This window comes from Anser brachyrhynchus (genome assembly GCF_964034855.1).
Source record: "Anser brachyrhynchus genome assembly, chromosome: 1".
NCBI classification, from domain to species: domain Eukaryota; kingdom Metazoa; phylum Chordata; class Aves; order Anseriformes; family Anatidae; genus Anser; species Anser brachyrhynchus.
The window spans coordinates 196,894,611-196,909,049 of NC_137694.1; the positions used below are offsets into that span (position 1 = coordinate 196,894,611).

At 38.0% G+C, this 14,439-nt stretch overlaps 1 protein-coding gene across 5 annotated transcripts in view; it reads right to left on the reverse strand.

The window, feature by feature from the left end:
- Positions 1-14,439, reverse strand: part of DYNC2H1 (dynein cytoplasmic 2 heavy chain 1) — a 165,174-nt gene that overhangs the window by 42,843 nt on the left and 107,892 nt on the right. For 3 of the 5 annotated variants that reach the window (XM_080576938.1, XM_080576943.1, XM_080576939.1), the window contains one exon: positions 5,993-6,109. In XM_080576938.1, the coding sequence (XP_080433064.1) occupies positions 5,993-6,109 (117 nt within the window). Of the gene's footprint in view, positions 1-5,992; positions 6,110-7,124 lie in introns of those variants that run through there. The other 2 variants (XR_013945208.1, XM_080576941.1) reach the window with 1 other exon arrangement.

Below are 14,439 nucleotides of genomic sequence, written 5' to 3' on the forward strand. Positions count from 1 at the left end.
TGGATAGATTAATAAACCATTATGAAAGAGAGGCAACTTCAATGATTCTGTTGCTATGGATGGACTAAAAATAATAAACTCCCCGTCTCAGCAGTTGCAGACTGTCTGAATAATTGGCAGCTACATTTAACAGGTCTTTGTGAAATGTATGGCACTAACAGGAAAAACAGCCTTTCAAATTTCCAGAAATATTTTTGAAAAAGCTAAAGCATTTAAGATCTCATTGCTGTATTAATATATAATAATGATTTCCTATTCCAAACTATCTAGAATTTTCAAAGCATATTTGCCATTTTTGCTCAGTTTGTGTGAGATAGCTCCGAAAACTGAGCAGGAAGGATTGCTATTCACAGAATCACAAAATATCTGAGGTTGAAGAAACCTCTGGAGATTATCTAGTCCAACCCCCTGCTCAAAGCAGGGTCAGCTACAGCAGGCTGCCCAAAACCATGTCCAGTCAGATTTTGAGCATCTCCAAGGATGGAGACTCCACAGCCTCTCTGGGAAGCTTGTTCCAGTGTTTGATCATCCTCACAGTACAAAAGTTTTGTCTTGTGTTTAAATGGCACTTCCTCTATTTCAGTTTGTTCCTATTGCCTCTTGCTGTCAGCGGGCATCACTCAGAAGAGTCTGGCTCTGTCCTCTTTGCTCCCTCCCAATAGCAGATACACAAACTGATAAGATATCCCTAAACCTTTTCATCCCCAAGGCTGAACAGTCCAGGCTCTCACCTGCTCCTCCTATCACAGATCCTTAATCACCTTCATGGCCCCAGGAAACCCTTGGAAATGGTTTCCAGGGTTATTTGCTCAAACACCTTCCTAGGGATCAAGGTAAGACTAACTGGCCTATTGTTCTCCAGATTCTCCTTTCTGCCCATTCCTTCACAGGAGTAAAATTTGCTTTCTTTCAGTCTTCAGAAACCTCAGATAATCACCCTGATCTTTCAAAGAAAACCAAGAGTGGTCTCATAGTGGAGGCAGCCAGCTCCCTCAGCACTCACGGGTGCATCTCATCAGGGTCTGTGGACTTGTTTAAATGCAGTTGGTCTGAACATTCTCTAACCCAACCCTCCTCCACAAAGGGTAAGGCCTCCTTGCTCTGTACTTTCCCGTCACTTTTGGGCACCTGGGATTGCTGAAGGTTGAACTTACCAGTAAACAGAGGCAAAGAAGACACACAGTACTTCAGCCTTCTCCTTGTCCTTTGTGGCCAGACCCTCATTCCCACTCAAGCAGTGGGCCGATACTTTCCCTAATCTTCATTTTATTGCTAATATACCTGTAAAACTTTTCTTGTTGGTCTTGTGGTGGGTTGACAGCACCATAACTGCTGCTAAGTTACAGGCTGTAAAGTTAACTTAAAGTTAAGCCATACTAGTACAGCTCTTTATATCCCTCAACAGATTCAACTCAGGATATGCTTTGGCTTCCCTAGCCTCATCCCTGCATGTTCAGACAGCATCTCTATGTCAGCTATTCCTCCCATGCCAATTGTACCACCACACCCTGCTTCCACCTCTTCTACACCTTTATTAATGCTTGAGTTTTGCCAAGAACTCCTTGCTCATCCATGGAGGCCTCCTGCTGCCACTGCTTGATTTTCTGCTAGTTGAGATTGACCACTGAGCTTGGAGGAGGTGAACCTTGAAAAGCAATCAGCTTTGCAGGACTGCTCTCCAGAACAGTGTCCCATGGGATTCTTCCAAGTAGATCACTGAACTGGCCAAAGTCTACTTTCCTGAAGCAGGGTTGTAATCCTGGGGGGAGCTGCCGCCCGTGGGGGACCCGTGCTGGAGCAGTTTGCTCCTGGGGGATGGACCCCGTGGTACGGAGCCGTGTGGGAGCAGTTCTGGAAGAGCTGCAGCCTGTGGGCAGCCCCCCAGGCTCAGTTCGGGAAGGACGGCATCCCGTGGGAGGGACCCCACGGGGAGCAGGGGCAGAGAGGGATCGTGAAGGAGCGACGGAGACGAAGCGTCAGGGACTGACCGCAGCCCCCATTCCTCATTCCCCTATGCTTCTCAGGGGAAGGAGGTGGAAGAAGGTGGGTGAATGGGGGGAAGATATTTTTAGTTTGCTTTTAGTTCTCGCTGCTCTAGTCTGTTAGCAGTAAGCAATAAATTACATTAATCTCCCTTACATTGAGCCTGTTTTGTCCATGACAGCACTTGCTGAGTGATTTCTCTGTCCTTGTCTCAACCCATGAGGGTTTATTTTTCAGTCATATTTTCTTCCCCTGGACTGTTCAGAAGGGGGAGTGAGAAAGCAGCATGGTGGAGCTTAGCTAGCCATCAGTGTAAAACCACTGCATTAGCCAGTATCAGGTATAATGTGTGTTTTATGATTGATTTCTCAAATTCACTGACTGCATAAATTCTATCATTCTGTCACAGCCATTCTTTCAATTTGTCTTTCTTATATATTCTATGTCAATTTTTATAGGATGAAGCACTGATGTTCAGGTTAGAGAAATATGCAGTCAACTGCTGTTCATGGTACCACCTAAACTTGGCCATTGTGTCACAAAATACAGAAGTGATCACTATATGGTATTAAGAGTGGACGGACAAACATATGTCCACACTTGAAGACTATGATAAATTATTTCAGTAGAAATTCTATAGGTCAAACCTATGTGATGGGGACATTTTTGTTATGCTTCAGAATCATCAGCACTTAAGTGCTGAATAACTATTTTCAAGGCATTTGCAAGAAAATCCTTTTTGAATTAATCCTTGATTTATATTCTCAGCACTGGAATAAAAATGTTTAAAACATAGTTAATCTTTGTCTACATATTAATTTTAACAAGCTTCTGTGGCTCTTTTGCCCTTTGGAATAAAAAGTGCCTGATTTTAAAAACAGCTTTGAATTTATAAATACATTAGCTAGAATCAATTCAGATCTATACTGGACACTTCCTGAGTTTCAGACGGTTTAGAACAGATAGTTAATCGTTATTCCCAACTACCGCTGGTAATAATTACATTTCACGGGTAGAAGACTAACATTTGCTTTTTGTAAATGGAATAGAAGGTCTTTTCAGCATCTATCCCATCTGCTTCTACTTTAATATTATCTGTATCCAAGAGATAAAAGAAAAAGGATAATAGTCTGCAGCTACATATAAATGATATGCTTCCAGAATTGAGAATAAAAAAAATAAATTTACAGGTTTCAGGAATAAAAAGTTATTTGTGATTTTAACTTCTTTGTAATTGGGAGATCATTTTAGCTCATATTCTGTACCTATTCATGCATAAATAAAGTAATGTGTGGATGTTAACTTGAGTAGCAATTCAACTATTTTATTTTGATTTCTAGGTCTTCATTTAAAAGTTCTGAAAAAAAAAAAAAAACATGATGCCTTCATTGAGCAATGAATAAAGAATTAGAATGTAAATGTGTATGGAATATATGTAGAATTTTTATACATGTCCAGCCTTTTCAAAGCGTAAAGCTAACAGCTTATGAAAGCAACTTTTGATGAAGAGCATATTTATTTATATTTTTGAAATTTCGTCAGGTGTTCTCTCCAGAAATCCTTCATCAGGTCAGAGGCCATCCTATTCTAAATGAGATCTACAAATGATTAAAAAAAAGAGAAACTGCTAACAGCATAAAAATGTTATAAAAAGAAAAAAGTTCCAGATAATACAGGAGTCTTTTTTTTTCCCCAAAATATCATGAACAGTAAAAATGTAGGTCAAATACAGATTCCTTTCTAGATGCATATGGTGATATTTCTTCCTCTATTTAAAATGACACAGAAGGACAGATAGGCACTACAGGCTTGATTCAGGCAGGCATCTAGTGACATCTGAGATGTCTCACTCTGCCTCTATATGCTACTCCAGCAGATCACAGGTCTCCTGCAGCTTCTGTTTTATACCTGCCAGGCCATGAATATTTGATGGTTTCTGAAATAGTACTGGAAGCCTCATTTTTAGGTAGCTAAACTGAACCCTTATTACAGCACAGATCACAGAGAGCATTTTGCATCTATTAAAAGTTCTCAGGTGCAGTGTGGCAAGAACAGAACATCAATAAACCCAAACGACAGAAAGAAACTAGCTGCTCAGTTCTCTGAACCAGACAATCTATACGGTAACTCACATGAGAAAACTGAAGAATGGCAGGATGGTCAGTGATAAGAGATCATCCACATTGTATAAATCAGTAAGGCTGAAGCTAATCTTTAGTGAACAGAATGGTTCTCTAGCTAAAGCAAAGGTTTCCTGCATCCATAGAAGTACTGCACACTAAGCACAAGCTTTAATCAATATTTAGCTTTTTTTCTGAACTCAAACAGAATATAGTAAGATTGCAAACAATATATAACATTTTGTACCCTGTAGTCCTGCACAAATAAACTTGCTGTTGCTAGGAACAGGCCACACTAACTAGGCCTTATGTTAACTCAGTGAGGCCCCAGTACTGGCCTTCTAGGCTTGGTATCAACCTGGTAAGAGAGCTTGCTGTTTGACATGGACAAGACACTACCAGGTCTCCTGATATGATGTGAAGTTGAAGCATGGGATAACAGTAAAGGCTATAAAAGTATTGTGCACAGGTTAAGAAGAGTGGTCTGAGACGTATGAACAACTAGCTGATGGTTACCTACTAGTCACTGGGGAAGGGCAATGTTAAGATCTGACAAGACTGCTTTTGCTTTAAGACAAGAAGATGCAGTTAAGCAAGAAAGTTAAACATCTAAGTGATAAAGTAAGGTACCACCTACAGGTCATCACAGCACTGTGCAGGCTGTACTGTAGTCCAGGAACAAGGGTAAAAAGGCTAAGAGCTGTCCTGAGACTGAAAACTCTTACAAAAGGAGATCGCAAATTTGAGACCAATGGGCAAGACGTGGTTCAGGTCCAGCTTCCCTTGTCAAGGAACATTAAGGCTCGATTACCCCCATGTGGGTGACTAAGACCATCAAGGACCATAGCAATCAGCACCAAATATGTGGCTTCAGCTTCCTGGTACTGTATGGTCACAGCTAATTTATGACACAAGTTTTAAAGTATAAGTGCTTTGAATATGTAGTGCTAATGACTAGTAACACCAAGGAACTAATTGTTAGCAATGGGTGCTGTTAATGAGTATTTATGTTGTACAGTTTAAAACTAGTCTCATTTATCAATCTTCCAAACACTACAATCAAAAATCTCTAATTTTCTGATTGTTTGTGTATACATATATGAAACTGTCTCATCAGAGCTCTTGTACGGAAGGATTGCAGACTTAAATGTGTAGTTACTAAGGTATAATGGAAAGTGTCACATTGAAATATATTCCTTTTCCTTATAGGATGACAGACTTGGTTAACAACAGCCCATTTCAGGGGCGGCAGATTCATCACAAAGTTATTTAGTAGCAAGAGATATTTTAACAAAAAGTTGATTTATCATACACTTAGCATGTACTAAAGAAGGATGTGATGAGCAATTTCAAAATGTAATTGTGAATTTTAATGTGTAACTTTTTTGTGTCACTTTTTTGTATGCAGTTATTTAAGGAAGGGAAATGTTTTTTCTCATTCTAATGCTTTATGTAAAAGATATGTTTTTAGGTCATGATGTCTCCGGTCACAATGAATCATCAATCTAAAGCTAATGTACATATTTCAATATCATAGAAGAAATACTTTAATATTTAAAATCATTAAACATTGCTTTGTGAATATCAGAGAAATGAAAAGACTAAGTTCAAAGCTAATATATTACTGTTCTTTTTGTAAACACATACAAGATGCTAGTTATGTCTTGCGCGTGTGGGTTCACTTCCATATGAAGGAGAAAGTGATAGGCCACATGTAGACTTAATAATTAATTATATACATGTAACATTATACTTTCCATCTCAAATGCATTTCATTTACCTTTTAACTCCCTATGTTTCAATATTCAAGATAATTTCTTAAACCTTACTTTTAACGTAGTTGCTGGGGGGAAAAAATAGTTGTCTTTTCAAATAAGCTACTTTCCTACCTGATTAAGTTTCTTCCATAGGTTGAGAACAGGGGAAAGTTCAGCTGACCATATTTCTCTGTCAAATTTGCAGCCAGCACTTACTGACCTGCTCAGGATCCGAAGCTGTGAAATGACCTGAGGAATGGGAACACAAAAGCAAATCTTGAAAAAGGATAAACAAAAATGTACACGAATGCAAACAGCAAATACTCTTAATTTATCTATGGACCACGCTTTTCTGCATACTTAACTACTAATCATGATTTATTTGAAACACAAGCAATACCCATATTCAAATACTTACTTGAGCCTCATTCATAGTAAGTCAAAAATCCAAAAACCTTCCATACTTTTCTTACCATTTTCATTGTCTGTGTTCAATTATAATTTAAAAACTAATGAGGTGTATAATTCATTAAAACCCTCTTTTCCACAAAATCTAAATAAAAAATATTTTTTTAAAAAATTCAATAAAACAACAGTGTGTGTTACTAAACACACAGTACTTATCAGGCATCAAAACACCAAGAGAATTCTCCCATGGATCTCTTTTTTACTTAGCCCAAATTACTTATATGTATATTTATTCACTTAAAGAAAGAAAGAAAGCAATTAAAAGAATAATTGCAAAACTCTCAGGAAGAAGGGAAGCACCCAGCTCATCAGATTCAACTGCCTTTTCTTGTTAGCAACCCTGGTAGTTCCACACAAATTGATCATATACATATATTTATATATATATATATATATTTATACAGAAATAATACTGCAGTAAAAATTCTACAATGATAATGCCCCTTAAGCAACATATAAAAATGGTATCTTAGCTATTTTAGATAAAATTTTAGTTAATTTTCACAGAACATTATTTGCAAGAAATTTTAGAGAAAGATTTATTAATTCGATTCTCTTTTGCTTAGCTTATAAAACTTGATAACAAAAAAATCATTAATCTTTCAGAAGAACTGTTAACCAGAATTAGGCATTTGACATAAAGTTGTTTCTGCTAAGTTTGGACTTATTTTCTATTCTTGAAAGATATGCAAATGTTTGCTTTTGTTTTTTTCTGATAAATCGTTTTCATTTTCTTTAGCTGAAGCAAACAGCAGCTTTTTGTTTATCAGCCTTGATAGGGAGTATGAAGCACTACAAGATGACAGTAAACTGAACTGTAATTGTTTTATAACATTTACTATAATTGATTCTTATGTTAAATGTCTTACAAGACATAAACCAAAAGATATATATATATAAACTACAAATATATACAAATCTACCTGTAAAATATACAAACCAATTTTTACAATAAGTTTGAAAAAAAAAAAGCTTTTAATTAAGCTACAAAACTCTAACTAAACTTTTTCCATTCCTTCTCATTTCTTCTCTCAAGTGTAACAGGTATGATGGTAGCATAACTTACTGTTAAAGTTGCCATGATAGCTTAGTGTTTTCAGTTGACTGTCATTTTTAAAAAATAATGGGCTGGGCTGCAACTTTGTGTACGGGTGGCTCTTTCAGCCTGAATACTTTCTGAAAAATGTAGCTTAGAACAGTCATTCACCTTCAAGAGGTAAAGGAAAATGTTTTATGGATATCAAACTACTCAGGTTGACCTCATCATTGAAATGCTCCAACACTCCAAACTTTTGGTAAGGGACTAAATATGATGGACATTTTTTAGTGTGCCATTTTTTTGCATCCATGAAACCAAAGCCTGTGAAAAGGTTTCCTCGGTGCTTTCAAATCAGTCTCTTTCCGAATGCTGTGCAAATGAAAAGAGAAATTGAGTTTTTATACTGTCATAGAATAAATCAAATTTTATAGTGTCATAGAATAAATCAGTTTGGAAAGGACCTCAAAAGGTCTGTAGTCTAACATCCTGCTTGAAGCAGGGTGAGCTCTGGGATCGGGCCAGGATGCTCACTGCTTTATCCAGTCTGATCTTGAAAAATACCCACTACAGAGACTGCCCAATCTCTCCAGAAGACCTGTTCCACTGCTTTACTGTTCTAATGATAAAGAAGTTTCCCCTAATATCCAAACTGGATCTTTCTCTTTTCAGTTTAGGTCCTGTACAAACAAGAGGGTCAAATACTCAGATTGGTACAAGCAATGCGCTAAGATTGGGAATGAACTGACAAAAACTAGGAGTGAAATCTATTTCTGTGTTAGTATTACAAGGTATACCACAAAAGCCTTCCAGGTTACATGGTATGTTTGCAGTCCCTCCACAGGAACTGTTTCCATCTCAGGGCAAAACAAGTGAGTTTTGTCTTTTATGTGGGAGTCATATGAAAAATAAAAATGGGTCTATGACGTGGCAGGACAGAAATGAGTGCACAAACTGGATGAGTATCTAGTGTGAGACCTTGACTCAGTTGAAAAAGGGAATGTGATCAGGAATCTGTACTTAAAGATAAGAAATAACTTTTAAGTTGTGAGAGGTCACTATGTATAGACATTTAAATTGAACTTAGAGCAGACAAGTGCAAATTCAAATTCACCCCACCTACCTTTAGAAACTTACTAAAAGCATCTAAATTACGAAGATTACCACCTTTGTCTCCCTAAATAACGAACAGACAGATCTTAAGTGGGCTAAACGGTCCTTCAAAAGTCCTTCCTAGCGCATAGGAAGACTAAGTTCCTTACATAAGTACCTCAGATAGATGGGACTATGTGGTAGAAATTAGAATGAAGGTTTTTATTTCCTGGAAACCTAACTTCAAACCTCAAGCAGAACTCAGCTCCTCTAACTGTATTATAATAAGTGAGGCAGTTAGCTCACTTTATAATCAACTTCAGATACCTACTCTACAACAAGATTAATCATACCTTAAAAATGATACTTCCATGACCACAAAGTGACCAGACCCAGATATAGACATCTAGGTCTGTTGATTCATATCCTTTGCACTCTGTTTTGTAAAGGTACCAAGCAGTTACATGTGTACTTACAATACTAAACAATCTGAAAATCTAATCATATTTCTATAAAACAGGGTACTCAAAATCACAATACTTTTACGATACCTTTCAATGCTTACCTTTGTTATCTCAACATATTCTTTTAATATATTATGCATTGAAAGCTCTTGCATGTTGTTCTAGTGCAGTCCAAATACAATCTAAATGTTTTGAATAAATGATTAAAGGGGGAAAAATCTACCATAAAGCAGGAGAGCAATACCATGACTGAAAATATGAGAGGGATGGAAATAAATACAATCAAAAAATAAAAGCAATCACAAATAATGGTCTGCTTAAAGAGAGGTGAGAAGATTATTCAGAAAAATTAAACTTTGCAGAAACTGCCTGTTTTAACTAAGGTAAACTAATCATGACACTATTTATATTTAAAAATTCAATAGAGTAATTTATTTGTGGACAGAGTATCTAATAACTATGGACAGTGCACAGAAACTATTACCTAATACTTCTGGCCTTCTTAGTGGAAAATTCATACACTGTATGCTTTCTTGCATTGTCAGCATGGGAAAATGTAAATTTCATATATTAGTAAAGGTGGGGTACTCAAGATTAAAATGTCAATATTTATTGACCCAATTATTAAAACTAATTGACCAGCTCAGCTTTTAAATCTATTTCACACTTTATGGGTTTCTCTGGATATAGGCTGTTCTAATATTGACCACTGCATTATAGTAAAAGAAAACACATTTAGAGAAATTAAGAGAGAGAATGAACAAAATGGAAAACAATAAAGATAATGAATGATCCCCATGTAGCTTCATATGAAATGACTAGAAAGTCATGTCAGAGTTGAAAACAAATAATAAAAATGTGATTGAAAAATAAAAATGAGGTGATGACAAGATTTTAACATTTCCTTCTTTGAAGCTTGATAAAAATAGAATTCCAGGAAAACAGAATTCCAACAACACTAAATCTGTTTCGGCTTTATACTCATGCACGACATGAAGAAAAAGTCTTGGCTTCAGTAATTCACAGCTACTGCAAAAACTGCTACCACAAATTCAATAAATAATAAAAAACAGGCTTATATCTAAGCCTTGTATTTATTTCATAAGCAATTCACTCAAAAAATTATACAACAAAGTCAAATTTTACATGTGGTTTTATAATTTGCAAAAGACAAATGAGTTAAACCCTAAAACATATTAGAATGGAATCATAAAATGGCTCAGGTCAGAAGAGATCTTGAAGCTCATCTAGTTCCAACCCCCCTGCCATGGGCAGGGAGTGTGAAATTCCATGTCAATAAATTAGAAAAAAAAATAAATTCTAGGATACATCATTTCTGAACTTAATACGTTAACAGCTCTAGGAATACAAAGCAGAAAGGATTTGCCAGTCAGATATCTACTTGTTCTGTTTTTTTATTTTATTTTTTTCCAAGACTATGGAACAGATAAAAACAGTTTTATTCTTGAACAAACAGCTAACAAACTCTCTGTAAATCTATAGAAAATATCAAAATAGATACTCTACTGCCATCTACCAGTTTTAAAAGGATGTAGTCTTAGCAAAGAAACCACTTCTACATTTAATTTCTCTGAATAAAACCTGTTCAAACCTGAATAAGACCTGTTCACTGACATATTTAGATTTTTATAAGACTTTACAGCTTAAATTAAAATAGGAAGTTATAACAGTCACCTTGATAAACACTGGCAAAGTAATAACTCAGGACAATGTGACTATTTTTTCATTGACCATACTGTATCAAGGCAGGAACAGACTCCAGTTTGATATGCCTTCTGATAAAACTATATGCTTCCATATTGTTCCTTGTAATCTGCCCGGGGTTTGAAGTTGTAGAGGCCCCCAGGATACGTTATTACCTGGAGAATATAAATAACTAAAAGGAAGGCTAGAAGAGGTGACTGACCTCAGCTCGTTACATACCCTGAAAAAAAAATAAGAAATCTGGAAAACTGCAGCCTGTTCTTAGAAAAGAACAAACTTTTCATATACAGAGTACAAATATATTCTCATATACACAGTGCCAATGCTGTGGGAATTAATAAGGTTAACTGAAGTACTGCACTATTACACTGCAATGACAAAGGGCTGTGTTTTCCACCAGAGCACAGCACTGTGGGTTCCATTCCATTATTTGGCACAGCACGTCTTTTATGCAGCACCATTGGTATATATAAAATACTTCACATATTTTAAAAATTCTAGTTAAGTACTCAAATTGCTCAATTACAGGGTAATAATAAATACAGTTTGGAATTACTCATCAATTTCTGCTAGAGCCTATTAGTCATATATTTGTGATGTGGGATGCATTTAATAAATGTCAATAATTATATGCTCTGCACAGTTGATACAAAAATTATATAACGCAAAATTATTTTAAGAAAACAGCTTTATGTTCATCCTGACATCAATAGCAATAACATAATAAGTTCAGAATAATTTCAATTATATGCTTTGCAGTAATTACACCCATATTACTCTATGTACCATGATTAGAATTATGGGGGTGAAGTAGATAAAAAGTTAAGTACTAATGCTCTCAATCCCTTTAAAGATCTAGAGTTTGAAAAGGAAAATGTAGTCTGCTGATGAACGGACAAGAAGCTACAGCTATCGTTATATTACAGCTGCACCTTGAAAAATAACCACAACCCACAGCCCCACTATTCTATATACAGTAAAAACACTGCAGTTGTATGTATAACTTAGTACTGGGTGGGTGTATTCACCTTACCAGGTGTATAAGCTCGAGCATGACCTAGCAGTCTCAGAGTTCCAGGTGGCCTTGTACGCCCTCCACTAACCATGTTGTCTCTGCTGCTGTCATTCGTAAGGTAAAAACCAGCACTGAATCTGTGCTACCATCATGAAACTGACTGCAATATTAGGAAGATATCAAGAAGTTATAATGTAAGCCACAAGGTTCATAACGAATGGTGGGACGAGGTATAGGATCAGCCAGTGACTTGCTGAAAATGTGAGCAGGTCAGAAACAAAGCTGAAAAAAAACAAGAACTAAAGGATAAAATGCTGTTTTCCTGAAGAGAGTGAGATTATTGCAATTACATTTAATGAGACAAGATACACTTCATGTTTCCTGACCCTGGTTCATACTTGCTTGTCTTACTAGATTGCTTTTGCACTATTTTCCGTTATTAGTTTACCATTCATTTTAACTCCACAAGTATTCTCTATAAAATAAAAAGTAGCTATAACAAAAGGTTATAGAGTTTTTCAACAAAACTTCTAATTTTCAAGCACAGGCAGAATAGCAACAGTAATTATTTTAAATGAGTATTACATTTTGCAGTTATCCTAAGCTGCTATTTGTTTTGGGTTTACATGGCAAGATTTTGGCAAGGGGCTGCAAGGGTGGCGTCTGTGAGCAGAGCCCAGCAGCTGCCCCAGGTCAGATCAGAGCCAGCTCCAGACGGCTCCAAAAGGGACCCACTGCTGGCCAGAGCCGAGCCATGAGCGACGCTGGGTGGGCCTCTGGGAGAGCAGATTGAAGGAAGGGGAAATCTGCTGTGCTACAGCAGCTGGGAGAGAGGGGTGAGAGCTGAGAGAGAAGCAGCCCTGCAGCCCCCAAGGTGAGTGCAGCAGGAGGGCAGGAGGTGCTCCAGGCACGCAGCACAAGTTCCCCTGCGGCCCGTGGAGAGGCCCCTGGTGGAGCAGGCTGTCCCCCTGCAGCCCACGGGTCCCACACGGAGCAGATCTCCACGCTGCAGCCCGTGGAGGAGCCCCCGGTGGAGCAGGTGGATGTGGCCTGGAGGAGGCTGCGGCCCATGGAGAGCCCCCGCAGGAGCAGGCCCCGGGCCGGAGCTGCAGCCCGTGGAGAGGAGCCCACGCAGGAGCAGGGGGTCTGGGGGGAGCTGCCGCCCGTGGGGGACCCGTGCTGGAGCAGTTTGCTCCTGGGGGATGGACCCCGTGGTACGGAGCCGTGTGGGAGCAGTTCTGGAAGAGCTGCAGCCTGTGGGCAGCCCCCCAGGCTCAGTTCGGGAAGGACGGCATCCCGTGGGAGGGACCCCACGGGGAGCAGGGGCAGGGAGGGACCGTGAAGGAGCAGCAGAGATGAAGCGTCAGGGACTGACCGCAGCCCCCATTCCCCTGCACTGCTCAGGGGGAGGAGGCAAGGGAAAGTGAATGGGGGAAGGGTGTTTTTAGTTTGTTTGCAGTTCTCACTTGTCTGGTCTGATAGCAGTAAGCAGTAAATTACACTAATCTCCCTTACACTGAGTCTGTGTTGTCTGTGACAGTATTTGGTGAGTGAGCAGCCTCTTCTCCCAAGCACCAAGTGATAAGACAAGGGGAAATGGCCTCAGTTTGCACCAAGGGAGGTTTCGGTTGGACACTGGGAGAAATTTCTTTCCTGAAAGGGTTGTGTGGCATTGGAATAGGCTGCCAGGGAAGTAAGTGTTTGTGTCACTATCCCTGGACTTGTCAGTACTAGGTTAAAGTTTGGGCTAGATGATCTTAGAGGTCTTTTCAAACCTGAATGATTCTGTGAATCTGTGAAGATGTCCCTGTCCTTATCTCAGTCTACAACTTTTTTTGGTCATATTTTTTCCCCTTGTCCTTTCAAGAAGAGGGAGTGAAAGAGTGGTGCTTAGCTACCTACTGCTGGTAAACCACCTGATTACTCCTTTAGACTTCTAATGGATCTTGTTAAATCGTTTCTTTTTAACCAATCCCTTCTACAATGCATTCAGTGTGAGGTCTCTATGACTGTATACATTCTCTGGAGTATACAGTTAGGCAAGAGGCTTTTTCGCCAGAATTTGTGAATCTGACTTTGTTCAGATACCATAATTTACTTAACTCATTCTGATGTAATATATGAATGCTATTTCAGTATGTTGAGTTTCTTCTAGAACAAGCTCTGAAGTTTTCGGGTGATTCAGCTGCCACTCAGGGTAAGTATGAAATGTCATGGTATGAATATATGAAAATAAGTGTGAAACAGAGATAGGTCATTTCTACACACTTTTAAATACTCCCTATAACAATGTGCGTTCTACTACAGTACAAATCTAAATTGATATTTATGGCAGTGATCTGCAAGATGAGATTTTTACTGAGTATGAGAAATAAAACACAAGCTTTATATTATGTCAAAGAACCGCATCAACAATTCTTTTATGGGAATTATATCTTAAAAGATTGAATAAAATTCACAGGAGACCTGCTATCATATTCAATTTTAATTTGAATTAAGAGTTACCTTTCAGTCAGAGAAGACCTTTTAATACCATCATTTGTAAATATGTATCTTTACATTTCAAAGTGAAAAAGCTGCTTTTTGTACTATATTCATTATGACACCATTAAAGGAAATTTCTAAAGCCCTAGTTAACAGAAAACTTTGCGAATGCGGACATGAATTATTTACTTTTTTATATATGTTAACGATGGGCATAAGGTAAACTGCAGAGTTAAGATTTTGGACTTTAAGAAAGCTGACACCAGTCTATTCAAGAAACTGCTACCAAGATCAC